This window comes from Marmota monax, unplaced genomic scaffold (genome assembly GCF_021218885.2).
Source record: "Marmota monax isolate L192 unplaced genomic scaffold, Marmota_monax_Labrador192_F-V1.1 WCK01_AAM20220418_F8-fsc00041, whole genome shotgun sequence".
Lineage (NCBI taxonomy): Eukaryota > Metazoa > Chordata > Mammalia > Rodentia > Sciuridae > Marmota > Marmota monax.
The window spans coordinates 6,680,694-6,701,856 of record NW_026695238.1 but is presented as its reverse complement, the minus strand read 5'-3'; the positions used below and the strand labels follow the sequence as shown (position 1 = coordinate 6,701,856).

Below are 21,163 nucleotides of genomic sequence, written 5' to 3'. Positions count from 1 at the left end.
TTAGTGGAGATGCACCCAGACCTAGTTTAGGAACAAAGTGTTACTATATATAACTAACACATTCTGCTCATGGTTTAAACCCCCTCACCCCTGCCGCCGCAATCCAAAACCTATAAGTAGAGACCTAAGCTTCATGGATCTGTGAGAATACAAGATTCAAAAGATGTTTTATGAAGTGCTTTCAAATATCACTATTTACTATTCTTACTTGTATCCAGTCCTACTGTTCAAATGTCATTGATGTCCATTTCAGGGTTGAGGGTCCATAATGTATTCAGCACACACTAGGCCCTGGGTTCAATAGACAGCACCAAAAAACAAAATCAATTTCAGATTATAAATGTTCAAGTGACCCCCCCCAAAAGAGTCTTTAATGTCACTCACATTTTTTATTTGGGGGGTCTGTTCACCTCAGCTTTTAGAATAGTTTTGATTGCAATTCCTCTCTTCCACTGAATAACATTTTCTGAACCAAGATCCATCCCATGCATGATATTTATATTTTAATCTTAAAGGAGATGCTCTAAAAAATATCTAAGTGCTGGGCGTGGTGGCACACGCCTGTAATCCCAGCGCCTCAGGAGGCAGGGGCAGGAGGATTGCCAGTTCAAAGCCAGCCTCAGCAAAAAACAAGGTGCTAAGCCACTCAGTGAGACCCTGTCTCTAAATAAAAACAGGGCTGGGGATGTGGCTCAGTGGTTGAGTGCCCCTGGGTTCAATCCCTGGTACCAAAAAAAAAAAAAAAAAAAAGAAAAAAAAGCTCTAAGTGGTTTCATATCTCTCACATAAAATATCTTTGCAGGATGAGTAGTCAAACGTTCTTTGTAGATTAGAAGACTTTTAAAGAAAACATAAAACCCAGTCTTTAACACATATTCTAGGAGCTTTCCACAGTATAAATCTAGGTTTAAATTTCTGAATCCAGCTTCCAAAATGGAAAAGCCCTCAAAAAAAGATTTGCCTTATTTGGAAAACTTATCCAAGTGAATGAGTTCCTACCCTTGATTTCTTTCTTTTTTTTTTTTTTTAAATAAATTCTAACTAAACACCCAAGATACGGTTCTTGTTGGTTACAGAAAAATGAAGACTTTCAGTCCATGTCATTGTGTCTATCTTTTGTAGCTGAATATTTTCCCCAGTCATGTAGACAAACACTGAAAATTGCTCAATCTGTCTTTCTTTCACACAGCACCTGTCTAAGCAGCCCTGACAGCTGGCAGCCACATCACAGGTGTACAGTCAATTGCAGAGTTAGTATTAAGAGCAGAGTCTCATGTTCTCTTTTGCCTGGATCTTCTATTATGGACTAATAAAAGAATTCGTCTCTCTTCTTTTACTCATTTAGTCTTTGTTTACCAGTGTGAGTTTAAAAGGAAGCAAGCCTTCTGCTGCTCACAGCGTGCTAATTCCAAGTGAGAGTGTTTTGGAAAACCTTCAGAACATCATTCCCCAACCCCCAGAGTCAAATCACTGTGTGTTCGAAAAACATTTTCAAATTGAACAAAACATTTTTTCCCTTCTGATTTTGTAGTGCCTGCGAATGCCAGAAGAAATTTAATTTTAAAGGAACAAAAAACATAACATATTTTTCTAGTTAAATCTGAGCACATGCAATGCAAACAATGAATTCATATGCATGCGTGTGTACACACATTCTCTCTCTCTCTCTGTGAAGCTAAGAGCAAGGCTTGTGTGCTCCATTTGTGTCCAGACGAGGACATCTCTAGTCCCCAACTCTTAAGGGGAAATATATCAAGTTTTGATTCAATTATTACTTTTTAGGTTAAAAGATTCTTGTGTCTTCCTAATTCCATTCCTGTTTCTTGCATATCATGAACAATAAGTCATGTCTTACTTAATATCAAACCATTCTTCACAAAGCAGGATACTGTGATCAAACAATGTGAAGACAGATACGGCTAGAGAGAAAAGGAAATGACCCTCAAATCAACAAGTGATTTGATTTAGGATTTAGGGAACTTGCTTATTTTTTCAGTTTATGTGAACATGGTTTACTCCTTGAGAAATGAAAAATAAAATTAATTGAACATGTTCCATACACACATGAAGAAGCCAGAATATATTTAACACATTTAAGGGCAGAGGCTCTGCAGAGAACAAAGGTAGGAGGATTCTGGAACTAGGTAGTTATGGGATTGAATCTGACCCTAACCTTCTGCCTAACGTGGCTAGTCTCATGCTATTACCTTTTGAGAAGAATAATAGTGCCTTATACTCCATGACGCTTATAGAGGCCACAGCCTTGTGGCCAGCACACGGTCAGAATCTGTGGCGCTCAGAGGTTTACTGTCTTGAAATCTGGCCTATGGTCCAAGCTCATGTCAGCAAGTAATCAAACAGAGCAGCACAGCAGCATGTGGCCTACAAGTACGGATTTTAGAAGGCTGTTTATTCACAAGCAGCGATGCAGTGACTCCTTGCAAACTATTTATTCAAGACCCTTTACTCTGCCTCATGGAGCATGCAAACTGGCCAAATGCCTGTAATCCCAGCTACTCGGGAGGCTGAGGCAGGAGGACTGCAAGACTGAGGCTAACCTGAGTGAGACACTGTCTCAAAAAGCAACATTTAAACAAGACTGGGTGGGGAGGGGAGTGTGTGGGAGGGGATGGGAGTGTAGCTCAGTGGTAGAGTGCTTGCCTAGATGAGTGGGGCCCTGGTTCATTCCCCAGCACTGCAAAGAAAGGAGAAGAAGAAGGAAGAATGAACCTGAGCTAGCCTCAGCCTAGAGAAGAAAGAGCTGGGAGATCGAGCCTCAGACAGCAGGAGGAAGTCTGGGAAGGGAGGGCCAGTGCCCCTGAGCCAGAGTCAGGAAGCCTCAGTTTCCCGGATTCGCCCTCAGCTGGTGCATCACAGCACCTCCCTACCACTGTGTATACCCATAGACGGAAGGGCCTGGCTGGCGAGTGGTGGCGCTGGGCTCTAAGGACAGGAATCAAGGTTTCTGCCCACTGGCTAAAGAGGGCATCCCCGCTGTCTCCCAGCTCTCCTACAAGAGGTTCCCCTGGGAAGTCCTGCCTGGGTGGGTGAGAGGGGAGGAAGAGGCAAGGTGACCGCCCTCAGGTAGGTGAGGCCAGGTTCGCCTTGTAGTTCTCAGAAACTTCCAGAGGCCACAGTACATTGTGACCTCTCAGAGCCCTTAACCAGGAAGCCTGTCCCTCCCTTCCCAGAACCTGAGGGCCCTCGTTACTCACACTGAGACTGGACAGGGTGCAGGCAGGGAAGCCGAGGGCACCCGGAGGCCAGAAGCCCAGAGGTCAGAGGTACGCTGACAAGAATGCCCTGTCCTCCCTCTAGGACCCCTCTAGGGACAAAAGGCCCACTCTTTTCCTCTCTCCTCCTCTTTCACTTGGCTGCTTTGCAAATTAGGACAAGAAGTGGAGCTTGGGGCCAGGAAGGAGAAACCCTGGGGTCAGCAGGCAGCCCTTGGCCTCTTCAGCCCTTGGCCGTCCTACTAGGTCCCTGGGGTGCTCTGGTTTTCCCACTAAGCACCAGAAACTTGGGACGCGCTGTCCAACAAGACTCACAGGGAACTCAGAACAGAGAGCTGGGAGGAGGAAGTCTGTGACATGTGGCGGCCATACCTAAGGGCCCTTGCCACGAGACTATGATACTTGTGATGGAAAAAGTCAAGTTCAGCCATTGGAGGCATCACAGTGTGGTGGAAAGGAACTGAGTCAGGCCTGACCCTACCTGCCATCCTCACTGGTTGTGCCTACTTGGGAAAGTCATTTAATCTCTTTGGGTGTCGGTTTTCTCATCTGTGAAATGGGGTGCTTGGCATGTAGCTCCGTAAAACAGCTGCTGTGAGAACCACAGCGCCCCCTGCCCCCCAGGAGTGCGGCATCACAATGGAATTGGTTGTTTCTTTAAAGAGAGAGAGTTGTTAAGATGTTATTTGAAAATGTCACCTGAAAGAAATGCCTCCAAGACCTGAAGATTAAGATTGTGTTGGGCAATGGCCCCTTTCTGGGTGACGGCAGCTCTGCTTGATCACAGCGTCCCAGTCTTAGAAGTGCTGGGAAGGGACAGCGTGAGGAGGGGGAGCAGGAGGGAAGAGGTGGCACATTTCCCGGCCACCATCATTAAAAGAGAAACATAGGAATCATTTTTCAGATAATGACGATGATGAGAGGTCCAAATGTATTCGTTTATGTGTCCAGTTTTTAGGCTTTTAAAAATCTACACTAAAACCAATACATTTTTGCTTATTGTGTTTCAAAACCAACCCAGTACAGCTAGCGTGACAGCCCTATGGAGACATTTGCTTAATCTTTAACTAAGGCTAAATTACAGATTCTACTTCAGAGGGACTAGGCAGAGTCTCTGACACCTAATTCCATTCCATTCACTGCATGCTAGAGAGGGTTACAATCTGGCCATTGTCCCTATGCTTAAAGACTCATTAATCTCAAGCAAGAACCAACTTAACGAGCAGGGCAATCTTTTGAAGTGACTGGTGGTAATGGTTTAAACAGAGAATTAAGAGCTAATCATATTTAAAGCTATCTTTTGGCACTGAAATTGACCCCCGTCTACGGGGTGTGGACTACAGGCACAGGGCAGACTTTCCCCCTCTCCTCCCTAACCAAGTGACAAACTCCCCTGTGAGACAACCTGGTGGCAGCCTGCCCACATCCAAAGGGCATGCTCCATCTAGACATGTAACCACAAAGTTTACTTCTTAACCAATTTATGGGACTTTCTATAAAATGATACCCCAAACTACAGCAGTTAGACACTATCTAGCTCATAGGCACAAATTTAAACGTGAATTTTAGCCAAGCAGGATGGTGCTTGTAACCCCAGAGGCTCCAGAGGCTGAGGCAAGAGATGGCAAGCCCGAGGCCAGCCTGGGCAACTTAGAGAGACTTTATCTCAAAATAGAAAATAAAAGGGCTGAGGATGTAGCTAAGTGATAGAGTGACCCTGGGTTCAACCAAATGAATTAATGAATGATTGAATGATCCAATGAATGACAATTTTAGGTCTGCTTTGTACTACAGGTACAAAAATAAATAAATAAAGGGTGGGGGAACCCATCATTTAAACTGGAGTTCTCCAATCTAAATTAATTCATCTTGGATGAACAGGACCGGAAGGGCCTCTTTATCACCAGGACCTTTCAGCTACAAAAAAAAAAAAAAAAAAGAAAAAGAAAGAAAAAAGAAATTGAATTTATATTTACCAAACAATGAAGCGTTTTCTTTTAAAAGTACTTTTTCGAGAACCAGACATGGTGAGGTCATGCCTGAATCCCACTGAATCCCAGTGACTCCGGAGACTGAGGCAGAAGGATTACAAGTTTGAGGTCAGCCTCAGCAACTTTGTGAGGTCTTAAATGACTTAGTGAGACCCTGTCTCAAAATAATAAATAAAAAGGGCTGGGTATGTAGTTCTGCAGTAAAGTGCTCCTGGGTTTAATCACTAGGACCCAAAATAAATAAATAAATAAAATTATTTTTTTCATTTGTGTTGAATATAAATAGCAACTGATCTAACAATTATTTAGCAATAGGTTTGATATGCTATTGTTTGATATTCAAACACACCGTCTGATATTGAGGAGATTCACAACGCAAGAGACAATAAGACAGGCCACATTAGTACTTGGTCTACATAAGAGATGAAATCTCTCTCTCTCTTTTTTTTTTCTTTTAAAATGTCATCCTTCCCAATTTTGGCTCTTTTCATTCTTCCTCCACACTCTTTGAAGTGTCGTGTAGCACTTATGGTGAACACTCATGACCGTGTTACCAGTCTCCTGGGATCTCTAGCCGGGTCCTTTCATCTTAAAGCTGAGGAAACTGCTGGAAAGAATCATGAAGTGCCTTGAACGAGGTTCCACTGCTAGGATCATCACTCAGGTCTCCTGATGTTCCAGAACCTGGACCACGGTGATATGGCCCTGGTTTGTCACCTATCCCCATCCCCAGCACCCCTGTTTGCACCGAGTAGAGCCAAGTTACGACTGGGCAGAGATGGAAGGATTGTGAGACCTTGCTACATAACACACTGTGTCAGACTGTCTGGAAAGTCCGAATTAAAAGGCAGAAGTTACCAGCTGATCACAGGAGACAAAAAGACCTGAGGAGTTGTTGTTGGAACATCGAACCATCCAAATCATTCACTGGTATCTGTTCCTGTGAGGTTCTGCTTCTTGGATCCCCCATAAACTTAGGATGAATCGTTCCCCCTCTCCCAATCTTGAATAAGTTTGGGTGGCTTATATTTCTGGAAACTACATCACACTACATCAGCACAGGGCATCTTTTTGGACCACAACCTCAAAGTTCCTGATGGAGGTGGGAGCAACCCCATGTCTATCTGTTATAGTTTGGATGTGAGGTTTCCACCATAAGCCCAGGTGTTAGTTAATGCAAGAAGTTTCAGAGGAGAAATGATTGGGCCATGGGACCTTTCAGCCAATCAGTGAATTAATCCCCTGTCAGGAATTAACTGAGTGGTGACTGAAGGCAGGTAGGGTGTGGCTGGAGGAGGTGGGCATCGGAGGTGTGTGGCTTTCGGGTATATTTTTGTATCTGATCAGTGGAGAGTCTCTCTGCTTTGTGATCATCATGTGAGCCACTTCCCTCTGCCACACTCCTCCGCCACGATGTTCCGCCTCACCTCAAGTCCCTAGGAGCTGGCTGTCTATGGACTGAGACCTCTGAAACCATGAGCCCCTAAATAAACTTTTCCTCTCCTAAAATTGTTCTTGTCAGGGGTTTTAGTCACAGCAGCAAAAAAGCTGACTAAAACACCACTCCATCACAGACACTCCTTGCTTCCCATCAGGGAGATAATCCAAGGCCATGAATTATTAGAAAAGAGATTTGCACTGCCTAGAAACTCTCAGAAACAACCAGAACCTTCAACATAATCAGAAAAAAATATGCAGCAACTCATGAGGCTGAGGCAGGAGGATCACAAGTTTGAGGCCAGCCTGGGCAACTTAGCAAGACCTGTCTTAAAGCAAAATAAAAAAGAGCTGGGGGCATAGCTCAGTGACAGAGCACCCCTGGGTTCAATCTCTAGTACCAAAAATAAAATGAGAATATAGAAAGCTCAGAAGAAGGAGTCAAAATGCGTACTCTCACACAGATGACCAGGGGGTACTGATGCTAAATAATTTTCCTAAGAAAATAACCAAGCAATATGTATCACCAGCCTTAACAATTATATCAATCCTATCCGTGGTCAATCTCTTAGGAATTGGCTTATCATTTCCTAATAGATAATGTAACTTCACTTTGGTCTGGTCAAGACAAAGTTCAAAGACTAATATGTGGCTCACCCTTGTACCAGCATCCAGTTTTTTTTTTCTTTTTAGTACTAGGGATTGAGCCCAGAGGTGTTTTACTACTGAGCTGTATCCCCAGTCTTTTTTTTTTTAAATTTTGAGAAGGGGTCTCACTAAGTCACTGAAGTTGCCCAGGCTGGCCTTAAACTTGTGATCCTCCTGCTGCAGCCTCCCAAGTCTCTAGGATTACAGGCATGCATCACCCTCAGCATGCTCTATTTAATGTGAGTCTGGGGTTTAATCTTTTATTAAATAACTGTATTTTGATTTTAATCTACTTATCCCATTTTTTTCCTTATATCTCATCACAAATGCTATGAAATGTCTGTGAAAAGAGGCAGAATATAAATAAAGAATATTAATAAAAAATATAAATATAAGTAAAATAGATAAGAACAGAGAAAAGAAGACTCCCAAACCTCAAAGATCAATTGTGGCATCAATATTTTACAAAATAGAGAATAACTGTATTTGGCAAACGGCGAGTAATACTGCTTCGTGTTACAAAGTTGGGAACCATCCAGTTTCAAGGGAATCACCTCTGACCTTTTTAGGGTGCATCAGTTTAGCTGTAAGCCCTTTCTTTTTCCTTTTCCTTTTGTGATGGGACTGTTGCCTAGCCAAAATAGAAGTCAAGAGCTCAGTCAAGACTCATCTTCTGAAGCCCCATCTACTTCTCCTTCTGGGAATTCTCACCAGGTGACTCACTCAAGGGCTTTTCCTGTCCTGATGTCTAAGATTCTTTTGAGTCCAGACAGGACTCAGAATGACTTGATTGATGTCTTTCAGCTAATTGAACAAAAGCTTGTCCAAATGTCCTGGGCTGAAATGCATCTGGCTTATCAAGAAAGGCACATAAAAGACACCTGAGTGGAACCCAGGGTTGTGCCATAAACACAACCAAAGCAAGGGAGAGAGGAGTCGTTTAACACATCAAGCCCCACAGCGTTAACATCTTAAAAAAGAAAAGATAGTGAATGTTCTTCACTTTGAACACTTACTTGTGTTAGGGGGGAAAAATGGGGTCCCTACGAGGCTGAGGAGGCCCAGGGCAGGATCAAACCCACTTTGCCATTTAAACCAGTTCAATCCTGGGCAAGTAACTTATCCTTATTCTATTTCAATTTCATGACCTATAAAATGGGCTGTTAAGAACGATTTCTCAGGATTGCTGGTAGGATTAAGTGAGGTAAAATATGTAAAGCACTATTACAGTGAGAGAGCTATAATATATATACACACATATATATAAATATGTACATATATATATAAAATATCACCTTTATATATACTTACATATATAAATTCAAATATATATATCATCTTCATATTCTTACATATATTATATATTTATATATGATTTTCTGTTATTTGAAGTATTAGTGTCCCAATCTATAAAATGATACTTACTTATTGAATGAAATTCAAATAAGACAAATGATGCTGAAAATAAAGAATGCATAATAGAAGGCCAGAACAATTATGACTGTGAAGACAGCAGTTAACACAACCATAAATTATGCTAAGCTACTTCAGACAGTATGAGTCACCTCTAATGGAACAAATGATTTTTAAAAGCAGGAGACAGCTACTGAATTAACATACAGTTTGACAAGAGGTTTGGCGCTCCTGAATGAGCAGCTGCCTTCCAGTGAATTTTGGATGAGATGTTACAAAACATGAAGTTCTCCCCTAAGGAATTGACATCCCTCCACTCCTTGAAGAGGCTGTCACTAATTTAGGAATGAAAGTCCCTTACATGAAAAAGGATGCTACAGCAGGAAGCTGACCTGGCTCCACCCCACTCCCCCAACCCCCAATAACAGAGATTCCCCTTCCTTTCTCCACTTTGCTGTGACATCTAGCTGACCACACAGAGTCATGATAGAACTTTCACCACGGATGTCCGTGGTCTAGGTCACACACCCACTTAAAACATCAGGTAACAGGTGGTCGGCCTCAGGACAATGTGCTGACTCAAAGGTTGCACCTACCTTTCTCTGACAAAGATTTTGATTCCTCCTTTCTGACAGATAACTGAGTCATTCTGTCTCAAAAGACACACTGACCACTTTGACATGAGGAGTCCAAAGCGTAAAATATCCACTAGCAATGACGAGCCCCATCCACAGCCTCCCATCAAGTCTGAAGGCCTCCCAGCCCCTTTGGGGAAGTGTTTCCACCCTCAGTGGGAGAAATAGACGCCAGTGAACTGACCACACACTTGACAAGATGTTGCTGGGTTATTAAAGGTACTCTATAGCATTTGCCCCACTTCAACACTATGAAATTTTGGAGAAAAAAAAAAGTGTGTGTGTGTGTGTAGACCCAGAAGGGGGCTTCAGAAGGGGTGAGGAGCTTTGGACCAATGTCCCCCCCATGACCAGGTAAGATGCATGGCTGTCACAGATTCTTTGGTCATACTTTTAGAATTCAAAAGCTATAGCTCGTGGCCAGGCAAGAAGCAGGGATGAGGGATGGAAGGAGTGGCCTGTAGTTTTAGAGAGAAAAGGATAAAAGAGGAAGAATGTGGGCACAAATGATCAGAAGTGTCCAACTGAGTGGTCCCGTAGATGGAGAGGCTTCACAACAGGGTTTCTGCATTTGGTCTTTGAGAATTCTTTGTTTAGTTGGCATATGCTTTAAAGATGTAAGCCTGCACTGAGAATGGGAGACAGTTGAGGAAAAACAGAAGGACCCAGCAACCCTGGGCTCATGTCTCCTGGCAGCCACAGGTGGAGCCCAGGAGCTACTGCTCCCTAGTGCCCCCAGGTGGCCATGGGGTGAATGACTCACACAGAGGACCACCCTCCACAACCCTCACCCCTGCCCCCAGGAGGACAGTTTTTCTTCTCTTGTCCCCAGAGCACTTTAATTTATGTCCTTGATCAAGTCCACTCTACTTGCTCTACAAAGGAGAAAAAGCCCAGGGTGGGAAGTCATTTGTAGTTCACACAGCATCTCCTTTACACCCAGTTAAGCACTTCCACTCTTCTTCTGGGGGCATAATCTTGAGTCAGGGAACCCACTAAAGCTTCCCCTGCCAGCTGAGCAAACTTGGACCCTAGAATTAGTTGATGGTTACTCCTTTGCCTTCTGGGACTAGTCACTGTGTTTTCCTGCACAAATAGCAGCTGTAACTACTCCCGCATGGCAGGCCTGAGCTCAGTGCTCTCCGGCACCTTCACAAGGCACATTACTAACTCCCTTTGACAGAGCAGGATGGTAAGGCTCAGGACAAGGGGACACAGATATGACCTAACTGCATCTGATGGCAGACCTGCCGGACTCCAAAGCCTGTGTGTCTGTAGTGTGCCTTGTTGTCTCATCACTACCCACAATCCCCCAGTTAAACAGCAACCAGAACTCAGACAGGCGGGTGGCATCACCTGCAATCCCAGCCACTCAGGAGGCTGAGCAGAAGCATGGCAAGTTTGAGGCCAGCCTGGGCAACCTAGTAAGACCCAGTCTCAAAAGGAAAATAAAAGGAATTGGGGATGTGGCTCAGTGACAGAGTACCTACCTACATACAAGAGACCCTGGGTTCCATCCTCCTACAAAAACATCAGAACTCAATGGGTTCTGAACAAACTTAAATGACAGGTCCACCCCTTTCCTGGACGTGCCGTGGGGTTTGTGCATGGCAGCAGCCCCATTGCACTAGGAGTTCCCTCTAGGAAGACACCTGCCTTGTCTGTTTGGCCTCTGCATTGGAGGCTAGCAGTGGACTACTGCCTGGAGTTGTCAGTCAACAGCTTCTGATTCTAGAGTTTGATCAAATTTTACTAAAGTGCCTCTTTTTTTGTTGTTTGTTTTTTAGTTCTTGCAATGTGTGTTCATTTTTATTTTTTAAAATGCCTCTTAGGAGGGTGCATTCCGTACCCACTGTGAGTTCTTAGAAAGGTCCTTTATTCTGGACTCATCACTTTTCCCTTCTAGTTTTATTTAACTGTGGGGAGGTAGACATCAAAGTGCATGAAATCACTTGGTTGGTTTTGTTTCTACAAACAAAACAAGTTGCTCTTAGATTTGCTTTCTCCAAATTAGACAACAAAATTCTACTCTAAGGGGTCAGGAAGAAATAAAAAAATATAAAGAACATATGGGGGCTGGGGATGTGGCTCAAGCGGTAGCACGCTCGCCTGGCATGCGTGCGGCCCAGGTTCGATCCTCAGCACCACATACAAACAAAGATGTTGTGTCCGCCGAAAACTAAAAAAAAAAATAAATAAATATTAAAAAAAAAAAAAAAAAAGAACATATGGGCAAGCTAGGTGCAGTGGTGCACACCTGTAATACCAGCTGTTCGGGAGGCTGGGGTAGGAGGAGCGCACGTTCAAGGCCAGCTGGAACAACTTAGAAAGATGCTGTCTCAAAAAATAAAAGGGGCTCGAGATGTAGTTCAGTGGTGAGTGTCTCTGGGTTTGGTCTTCAGTACTGGGGGGAGGGGATAAAGGTCATATACGCAAAGTACTTGAATACGAAAGCAGACGGTTATCTTAGAAGTAACAGTGATTAGTAAGTAATAATACTACTTATGGGTGAGGGATATAGCTCAGTAGTAGAGTGGTTGCCCAGCAAGCATGAGACCCTGGGTTCCATCCCCAGAATACTACCACGAATAGTACTTACAACCCATATCATGACCAGTCTTCTGGATAAGTAAGGATCAATATTCCAGTGTGTGAATGGAAGAAACGTGATGTAGAACACTTCTTGACCCAAAGCAGCTGAAAATCGGAAGAGGTAATAGTAGAAGTAGTTCTTCACGATGTACTTCTGTACATAAGCCTAGAAGAGAAAAGTTGGAAGAGTGTGAGTTCATGTCACCAACAGCAGGCCTTGATCTCCAAGGTGCTGCTCCTCTCTGGTCATGTCATTGTGGTGTCCTTGGTGTCTGCATTGCCATTAAACACCTGTGGATCCCAGTTTGTCCACACAAACATTCAAGACATTAGTTCTTCATCAACCTACATGAGTGACATCAAAGACAGAAATACTAGGAGAAGACTCAGAAAAGCCTGGCCTTTTTTGTGTGTATACAGACGGCCTGAAGCTTGGGGGTAGTCATCTGTGTTTGGGTACCAGATGGGTTCCTGACTGTGGTGGGCAGAATGCAAACACGTGCATACCCTAACCCTGAGAACCTGCGAATGTACCACCCCTGACCCAGGAAAAGGGACTTTGCAAATATCATTAAATTGCTAACTTTGAGATTCAGAGATCATGAATATCTTGGGGCTCAATGAAATCACAAAGATCCTTAATAAGGTGGAAGAAGGAGGCAGAAATGACAGAGTCAAGAGCCATTTGAAGATACAACACTGCTGGTGTTAACGATGGAGGAAGGGATCCTGGGTCAAGGAGTGCAAGTGGTCCCTCAAAGCTTCAAAAAGCAAAGAAACAGCCTTTCCCCTTGGGTCTTACCAAGGAAAGCAGCCCTGATTTCACCTCGATTTTAGCCAAATAAATCCTTTTTATGCTTCTGACTTCCAGAACTTTAAAGAGAATAAATTCATGTTGTTTTATTCACTACATTGGTGGCAACTTGTCACAGCAGTAATACATATCTAATATACAGACTGGAGAAAAATCACTTGCTTCTGAACTTTAGTTCACCTTTTAAATGGGACTAAAAGAGACAACCCAGCCCAGCAATGTTGTGAGAAACACAGCAACACACGGGGTCTGTTGACACACACTCATTTCTATTTATCTTCCTTCCCTCTTGCCCTGTTAAGGGGTTGGGGTGGATGAGAAGACTTGGAGTTAAAACAGGAATAAGCAATCTATTTAAAACTGGTGAAGACTTTTATAAGAAAGTTATGTTAAATAAGTTAAAAACAAAAACATCGCGACCCTGTTGAACGAATCCGAAGAGTAGAATTTTAGTGCTACTGAGAGCCAACATACATAGCCAGGTACTTCATAAAAACCAAATCAAAGTGAAATCCAACACTGGAAGTGGGGAGAGGGAAAGAAATAGCGCTGCGGCAGGCGACTTGGGAAAGACCTTGTGGGTCTGGATTTTTAGCACCTGTGCTGGGTGCTAAGAATATTCATAACGGACAGGGGCAATCCAAGTTCTTATCTGGTGTGGGGCATCTATACTATGAGGCAATAAAAATTGAGGAGACCAATATTGTGTTTGAGCCCTTGAAAAATGCCAACAGTACTTTTATATTTGAGAGATGAAAAAAGATGACCTTGGCTAGGCATGGTGGTACACACCTGGAATCCCAGGTACTCTGGAGGCTGAGGCAGGAGGATTACAAATTCCAGGTCAGCCTGGGAAACTTAGTAACCCTGCCTTAAATAAAAAGAGGCTGGGGAAGTAGTTGAGTGGTAGAGAGAATCCAAGTTCAATCCCAGTGCTGGGAAAAAAAAAAAAATGCCCCTGGAAATTGCCTGGAGATGACTGTTCTCAATCCTACTGGCTGCCTACCAAGTCTGCATTCCTCTCCTTTTTCTCCCTAAGAGGTTCCTGACTGTATTCCAGCTTCTCTGTCTCCCCTACAGAGAGCCCTGTGGTGCAGGGGAAGGTCGACACTGCCCTGTGCTCCAGAAATGGATCTGGATTCCTCTAAACCTGTCATGGTGCCTTTGAGAATTTCAGCCTCAAGCCAAGCAGCATGCTCCCCCGACGCCCCCCAACAGTTACCGGTCAGGGTGAGCACAAGTTATAAGGGGGCAGGGGTGTGTGTCTCTCATTGGGAACAAAATGTACTTTGAAATGAGTTCAGATTAGAGATAATAGCAATAGATCAACCCTAAGTAGGGACAGTAATGCACAAATTGAATCCAACAAAGGAGTGCTAAGATACGGCTGGAATTGCAAAACAAGAACCAGGGATTGTAACAAATACATAGTGACAAATGCCTCCCTCCCTCTAGAGGGTTCTGTTTTATAAACATACACCCAACTGGCCTGACCTTGACAAAACCCTGCCAAGAGCCCCTTTTACATAGAGGTTACATATTTTATCCCCCAGCTACCAAATACACCTGGTAATCTGAACTGCTTTGAAGATTTACAAGGAAAAATTTTGCCAAATTCTAACAAGAGTCAAATCCTTCCTCAGTGTCATTTCATGGTATCTGAGTGTTATATGACATCATAAAAACTCAATGACAATCATTTCCCTCCTCTAGAAATGATTGAGACCAAGTTCAGCAGCTGCTTTACTCTCTCATATTACTAATTAGTATCTTTAGACATGATTTTTTTTATAATCTCTCAGGGATTCTCTTTCAGAGATTTAAATATATGTGTGTGTGTGTGTGTTTATATATATATATATATATATATATATATATATATATATATATATATATTTAATTTGTATTTCCTTAATTGCTAAAGATGTTGAACTTTTTTCATGTATTTGTTGGCCGTTGGTATATATATATATATATATATATATATATATATATATGTGTGTGTGTGCGTGTGTGTGTATACACATACATATATATGTATATGTGTATCTATAGAGAGAGAGAATGTACATACTTATATTCTAGTCCAGGGGTTGGTTCAAATTTATTGATTCTCATATTTTATTGAGGCATTATAATTGCACACAGTGGAGGAACTCACTGTTCTGTATTTGTGCATGTACATAATACAACCATATAATTTAGTCAATAATGTTTCCCAGTATTTACCTTTCCCAACCCCGACCCTCCCACTGGTTACTTTCCTCTCCTCTACTGATCTCTCTTCAATTTTCATGAGACCCCTGTACCCCACACCTTTCTTTTCCCTTTTCTTCTCTGTCTTCCTTATATGACAGAAAACATATGACTCCTGATTTTCTGAGTTTGGCTTATTTCACTTAATGTAAGTTTCTCAACTTCCAACTATTTTCCTGCAAATGACATAATTTTATTCTTCTTTATGGCTGAATAAAACTCTATTGTACACACACACCCTTTTCTGTATCCATTCATCCATTGACAGACACCTACACTGATTTTATAGTTTGGCTATGGTGAATTGTGCTGCTATAATCATGATGCATGCATCACTGGAGTATGATGACCAACTCTTTAGGGTAAACACTGAGGGAGTGGTATAGCTGGGTCATCTGGTGGTTCCATTCCTAGTCTTTTAGGAACCTACATACTGATTTCCACAGTGGTTGTACTAATTTACAATCCCACCAACAATGTGAAAGTCTTCCTTTTTCTCTACATCCTCCCAAATTTATTATTGTTTGTATTTTTGTTGGCTCCATTCTAACCAGAGAGAGATGAAATCTCTGTGGACTTTTGATTTGTATTTCCTTAATTGCTAAACATAATGAACATTTTTTTCATGTATTTGCTGGCCATTTGTATCTCTTCTTTTGAGAATTGTGTGTTTAGTTCATTTATTCATTTATTAATTGGGTCATTTGATGTTAAACGTTTTGTGTTCTTTTTGTATTCTGAATATTAATCCTCTGTTACATGAGTAGCTAGCGTAGACTTTCTTCTATTCCATGGGTTCTGTCTTCACAGGGAATTAGTATTTTTAAGACTTAAATATTCTCTAAATCTTCTTAGGGACAGAGGAGCCAAGGTGAAATTTAAAATAGGGCATGTGCCCAATGTGGTAGTGCATGCCTGTAATCCCAGCGACTCAGGAGAATGAGACAGTAGGATCCCAAGTTCAAGATCAGCCTCAGCAACTTAGTGAGGTCCTATCTCAAAACAAAAAACCAAAGGATGTGGCTGAATTGGATTAGTCCCTGGTACTGAAAAAATAAAAAAAAAATTAAACAATATGAGCTTGTATACAGGGCACTCAAAAGATTTCTTAATAATTTCTCTCTATAAGTTATTAAATAGCTTGAGAGCCAAAATTTACCACCAAATTCTTAGGGGTTATGTACCTGAGTAAAGCAAGTACTTGCCTTTTCAGACAAAGAATGCTGAGTTTTCTTTGTAGGAAATCTCATTTTATAGAACTTCAGTGTAGCTTCGGAAATAATAGGAATTTCATTTATGGAGTATGTGTTGGTCTTGTTGAAAATAATTAGAGAAAGAAGAATGTTGTTTGGTGTTATGATTTGGACCTGGAATGTTCCCCAAGGCTCATATGTGAAGGTTTGCTCCCCATTGCTGTCCAGAGGTGGGGCCTTCAGGAGGTGATGGGTCATGAGGGATGTGACCCCATCAATGGATTTTCTATCGAAAGGTTCATAATTTAATGGTCTTTGGAAGGTGGTGGAAACTTCAGAAGATGGAAGCTAGTTAGAAGGAGCAGGTTACTGGGGGTGTATTCTGGAAGGGTGTATCTTGTCCCTGGTCCCTTCCTCTGTCTCTGTTTCTCTCTCTGTCTTTTCTGGCTGCATGGGGTAAGCAGCTTTGATCAGCTATCCACTATTGTCATGATGTTGTGCTTCATCACAGGAACCAGCTGACCATGGATTGAAGCCTCTGAAACCATGAGCCAAAATAAATCTTTCCTCGTTTAAGTTGATTTCTTCAGGTATTTTGTCACAGTGATTGAAACTGACCAACCCACAGGGGTCAGAAGTGGAAATGATGGGTGAAATGGAGTGGTGGAGAGGAGAAGGGTAACGGTGGAGAGAAAGGAATCCCAGCTGGCCACGCACAAGAGGTTGATGGCTGAGGTTCTGAGGTATGTTTCTAAAACAGAGGCTCAGGAGATAAGGACTAGCAGCTAATCTTTTAGACAGCAAAATAGAAAAACAACATCATTTAGTGGGCGGGGGAAGAGAGAATCCCCTCTTAGAAAGAAAATGCTTTGAGCTGGGTGCAGTGGGACACACTTGTAGTCCCAGCTACCCAGGAGGCTGAGGCAGGAGGTTCACAAGTTTGAGGCCAGCCTGGGTAACTTGGCTACCTTGTCCTACCCCCTCCACAAAAAAAGTGTTGGGTATGTAGCTCATTTGTAGAGCACCCCCAGATTAATACTAAGGAACACGCACACACACACGTGCACACGATTCAGAGGCTCATCCTTTGTGTATGACTTCTGTGCTGTGATTTCCCCTCCCACACTTTAATAAATTTATAACGCCTTTTCCTGCTGTTACAAGAAATGCATCTTAGTATGCATATCATCTGTCACACAGCCAGATGAAGAAGTGTCTGGTAATCAAGGGATAATAAAATGAAAATTACCCACCCATCCATCATTACTGACTACAAAATGTCACTGATAATGTCTTTAGTGGATCTGATTTATTAGTTTCTTTTCCTAAATAAATAAAAGTGTTTTCACAGAGTTTTTTGTGCCCTCAGAAATCCCTGGAATCCATCTTTCCATTTTGGTCATAGATTCTTCAAATGCACATTCTTCTAAGTTGGGGTTTTCTGTAATTTATTCAGAAGGAAGAAAGCTGCTGCTGGTGTGTGTGTGTGTGTGTGTGTGTGTGTGTGTGTGTTAGTTACTGGGATCAAAACCAGGGGCACTGAACTCCATCTCCTCCCTCCTGAGTCTCTGGGGTGACAGGCCTGCATGGCTTTTCCCGGGTTGTAGTTTGCAGCTAGCAGGGTGCTGGGTGTTCTCTTCAAGGCTGCCTTCGATGTATAAATGACAAGGAAAGTTGCCTGAGTGGTGTAAGAGGTGACCACAGAGGAGCTATGAGGTCTTGACCAGCCCTGCCAGGAACACCTGAAAGTGCTTTGTTTTCTAAACACACCAAGGTGTCCGGAATGCAAAGGGGAGGACACACACCCAGGGCAGCAACCTGGACATAACAGGGGCAGGCAGCAGAGGAGCAAAGCTGGGTAGACTTGGCTGCTGGCCCAGCTTTTGAGCTTTCAAAGGGTGAATACAAGAAACAGCTTTTAGTCAAAACAATGTGTGACCTTGGGGAAGTCAATTCGCCTTTCTGAACCTCAAGGGACTCAACTGCAAAGAACACAAAGGATACAGTGGGATTACCTCACTTTTGTTCAGTTGCTTTCTTTTTTTTGGGGGGGGGGGGGCTCTACCATTAATGCCCCCAACTCTCAGTCACCTGTTTTTTCTTGAGGCACTGGGGATTGAACCCAGGGGCACTTTTACCACTTTTACCACTGAGCTATATCCACAGCCCTTTTAATTTTTTGTTTTGTTTTGAGCCAAGATATCTCCAAGTTGCAGAGGCTGACCTTGAACTTGTGAACCACCGACCTCAGCCTCCCAAATTGCCGGGATTATAGGCATGTGCCACTGTGTCCGGCTCCCTCAATTGATTTTTACTGTATGATTTAAGGGGGGAAAAATGTAACAGGAGAAATCTTATCAAAGAACATGTTGCCCCAGTGTCTGTGATATAATAAGATTGCAAGTCTGTCCTAACGGGTTGAAAGTGAGTAGGCAGGAGGAGCACTCGGGCTGGGCCCCCCATCCTTGCAACAGTGTTCTCTGCAGCATCTCTAAGAGCAGTTCACTCAAGAGCTTCACAACCACTGACCTTAATCTCTTCCAGACCCCCGATATGGATATCACCTTCCTGTAATTAACTTTGGCCTTGAGGACGTGGGCCACAGTTATTTCAACCTTGAGGTCTTTAAGGGGTTTGATAAATTCTGGATCAATGTCATTGCAAGGTCATATTACTCTTCCCCACTTTTTTTTCACATTATAGTTACAAGTGTAAGTTTTCTTCTAAAGGTCAAGGCCAAGATACTCCACTATCTCAACTGAGCCGGAAGGAGTTCATGTCCTGGAGGAGGGTAAACTGCAACTCTAAGCAGTCCACTTTAATTAGAAGCAGCAGAAAGAGCTCATTCTCTGGGGCTGAGAGAGATCTAATCTATACCCGGCATAGACTCAGTATTACTTTAAAATGACTTCAAAACCTAAAGCTCTTTCACAGAACATACCAACAGCCTGGGTTTCACAATAGCTTGTCAAAGGATACAATATGACAATTTAGTTTAAAGATCTTAATTGGCTTTAAATTTTATTCTAGAATTGGGCATCACTTCATTCCATAAGATAGGTTGAGAGTCTGTTGGGCCCAGAGCCTCATGCATGCTAGGCAAATGCTCTACCTCTGAGCTACATCCCCAGCGCTTTTATTTTTTGAGGCAGGATTTGTAAGTTGCCAAGCCTCCTGCCTCAACCTCCCGAGTCACTAGGATTACAGGCATGACTACCACCTCTGGCCCCAGCCCTTTTTTTTATATCTTATTTTGAGACAGGGTCTGCTAAATTGCCCAGGCTAGCCTTGAACTTGTGGTCCTCCTGATTCTAAGTAGCTGGCATTATAGGCATGAGCCACCATACCTGACAAAGTTGATTTTATAGAAAGAAAATGGATTAAAGAAAAGCAGAAACAAAAATGGGAGCAGACTGGTCATTGAAAATTTCTTTTCTTGGAAGGCTGGGAGGCAGAACACTAGGAAGACAAATGATTAGTTAACATGGATTTGCTTTTGGTTACTATTTTTTTTTTGTGTGTGTGTGTAAGGATTAGGTAAAGGGGACGTCATTGTCATGCCAATGGACACTGGGCTGTTTGGGGAATTTTGCAGTTACCTTTCTAATATCGATTTCTCAGAATGTCAGGTAAATAGCTTAGTCTCAGTGTGAATGACTCCATTGTCAGTTTTAGCCTGGTCTGTTGGAGTTCAGTGCAGGAGCTTTGTTTAAAACAATGGGCTCTTGTAATTTTCATTTAACAGGCCTTGCTTTAGTCTAGTATGACAAACTAACAAGAAGGAATCAAATGAATACAGAATGGATTGACTTGGGGAACAGCAAAGAGCCCGGGGAGAGTCATTTCACATCAACTACATGATCTCCCCAAGCCTCAGTTTCCCCATCTGCAAATGGAAATAGTACTAGAACATGCCACATAAGGACACTGGGAGCACCAAGTGAGACAGTGTTGATGATATGAGTGAGGCACTCGGACCAAACTCTGCACAGGAATTCTCGATAAGACCTAGCTGTTGGTTGTGATGACGATGATATGATAATAGTAAAGATGACAGTGGTGTTGATGGTGATGGTGGTGGCAGTGGCAGCCCCTGGAGGCAGTGAGGAATTTTGGGGAGGATTTCTCAGTTCTAATGTGCATACAAATCAACTGGGATCTCGCTAAAGTGCAGATTTTAATGCCCTTGACCTGGGGCTGAGAATTCTAAGGAGCTCCCAAGTGAGGCCCAGGTTGCCATGTTGGCAGCCCATGAGCCACACTTTGAGGGGTAAGAATCAAGAATGCCCCAGTGCAGGGTTTTCAAATACACAAGTAATGCTCTCAGATTTAAGGTGCAGTGTTAGAGGAAGCCACAACTGGAATTGAGAGAGTAAAATAGGGTGATCAAAGTGACAGGTAAAATGCTGGTGACAAACCAGGGAGGGACAGTTGGTGTCACCCATGAAGGATCCTGCAGGAGCCAGAGTGCAGGACTGAGTGCAGACAAGCGCTGGACCACAGAAGGTGGAAAGGGAGGAGCACAGCAAGGCCCACCCCCTGGACCCGCAGGTGGACCCAGGACTACTGGTCGGCAGAACAGCATAAGCCAAGCTGGGGCTCCCGGCCTTGATTGAGGACAGGTCTACATAAATTCATGGATGACAAGTCCAACATGAGTTAAAAAGAAGTCATGAAGCTTGAAAAGTACTTCCAACCTCTCACACCACCATTGATACAGAGAAATAAGCCTCTTTCCTTAAAAGGGGCTTTTGTATCATGATCAGAATCCTGGCTTAGAAACAGAGTTCTTAGATCTTTGTAGGGAGAGACATCTGTTGCGGGGTCTACTAGCAAGGAGGAAGCATTAACTCTTACATTAACTTTTTTTTAAAAGATATTTTTAAAAGGAAAAATAAAAGCTAAGAGAATAGTATCACATTAACATCAATAGTTTTCAGAAGTCAACCCT

General features: G+C 42.9%; 1 protein-coding gene across 1 annotated transcript in view; it reads right to left on the bottom strand.

Annotated features, from left to right (window-relative positions):
* Sgpp2 (sphingosine-1-phosphate phosphatase 2) overlaps positions 1–21,163 on the bottom strand; it is a 109,514-nt gene that overhangs the window by 52,655 nt on the left and 35,696 nt on the right. The window contains exon 2 of the mRNA XM_046439718.2: positions 11,957–12,115. Within this exon, the coding sequence (XP_046295674.1) occupies positions 11,957–12,115 (159 nt within the window). The remainder of the gene's footprint in view (positions 1–11,956; positions 12,116–21,163) is intronic.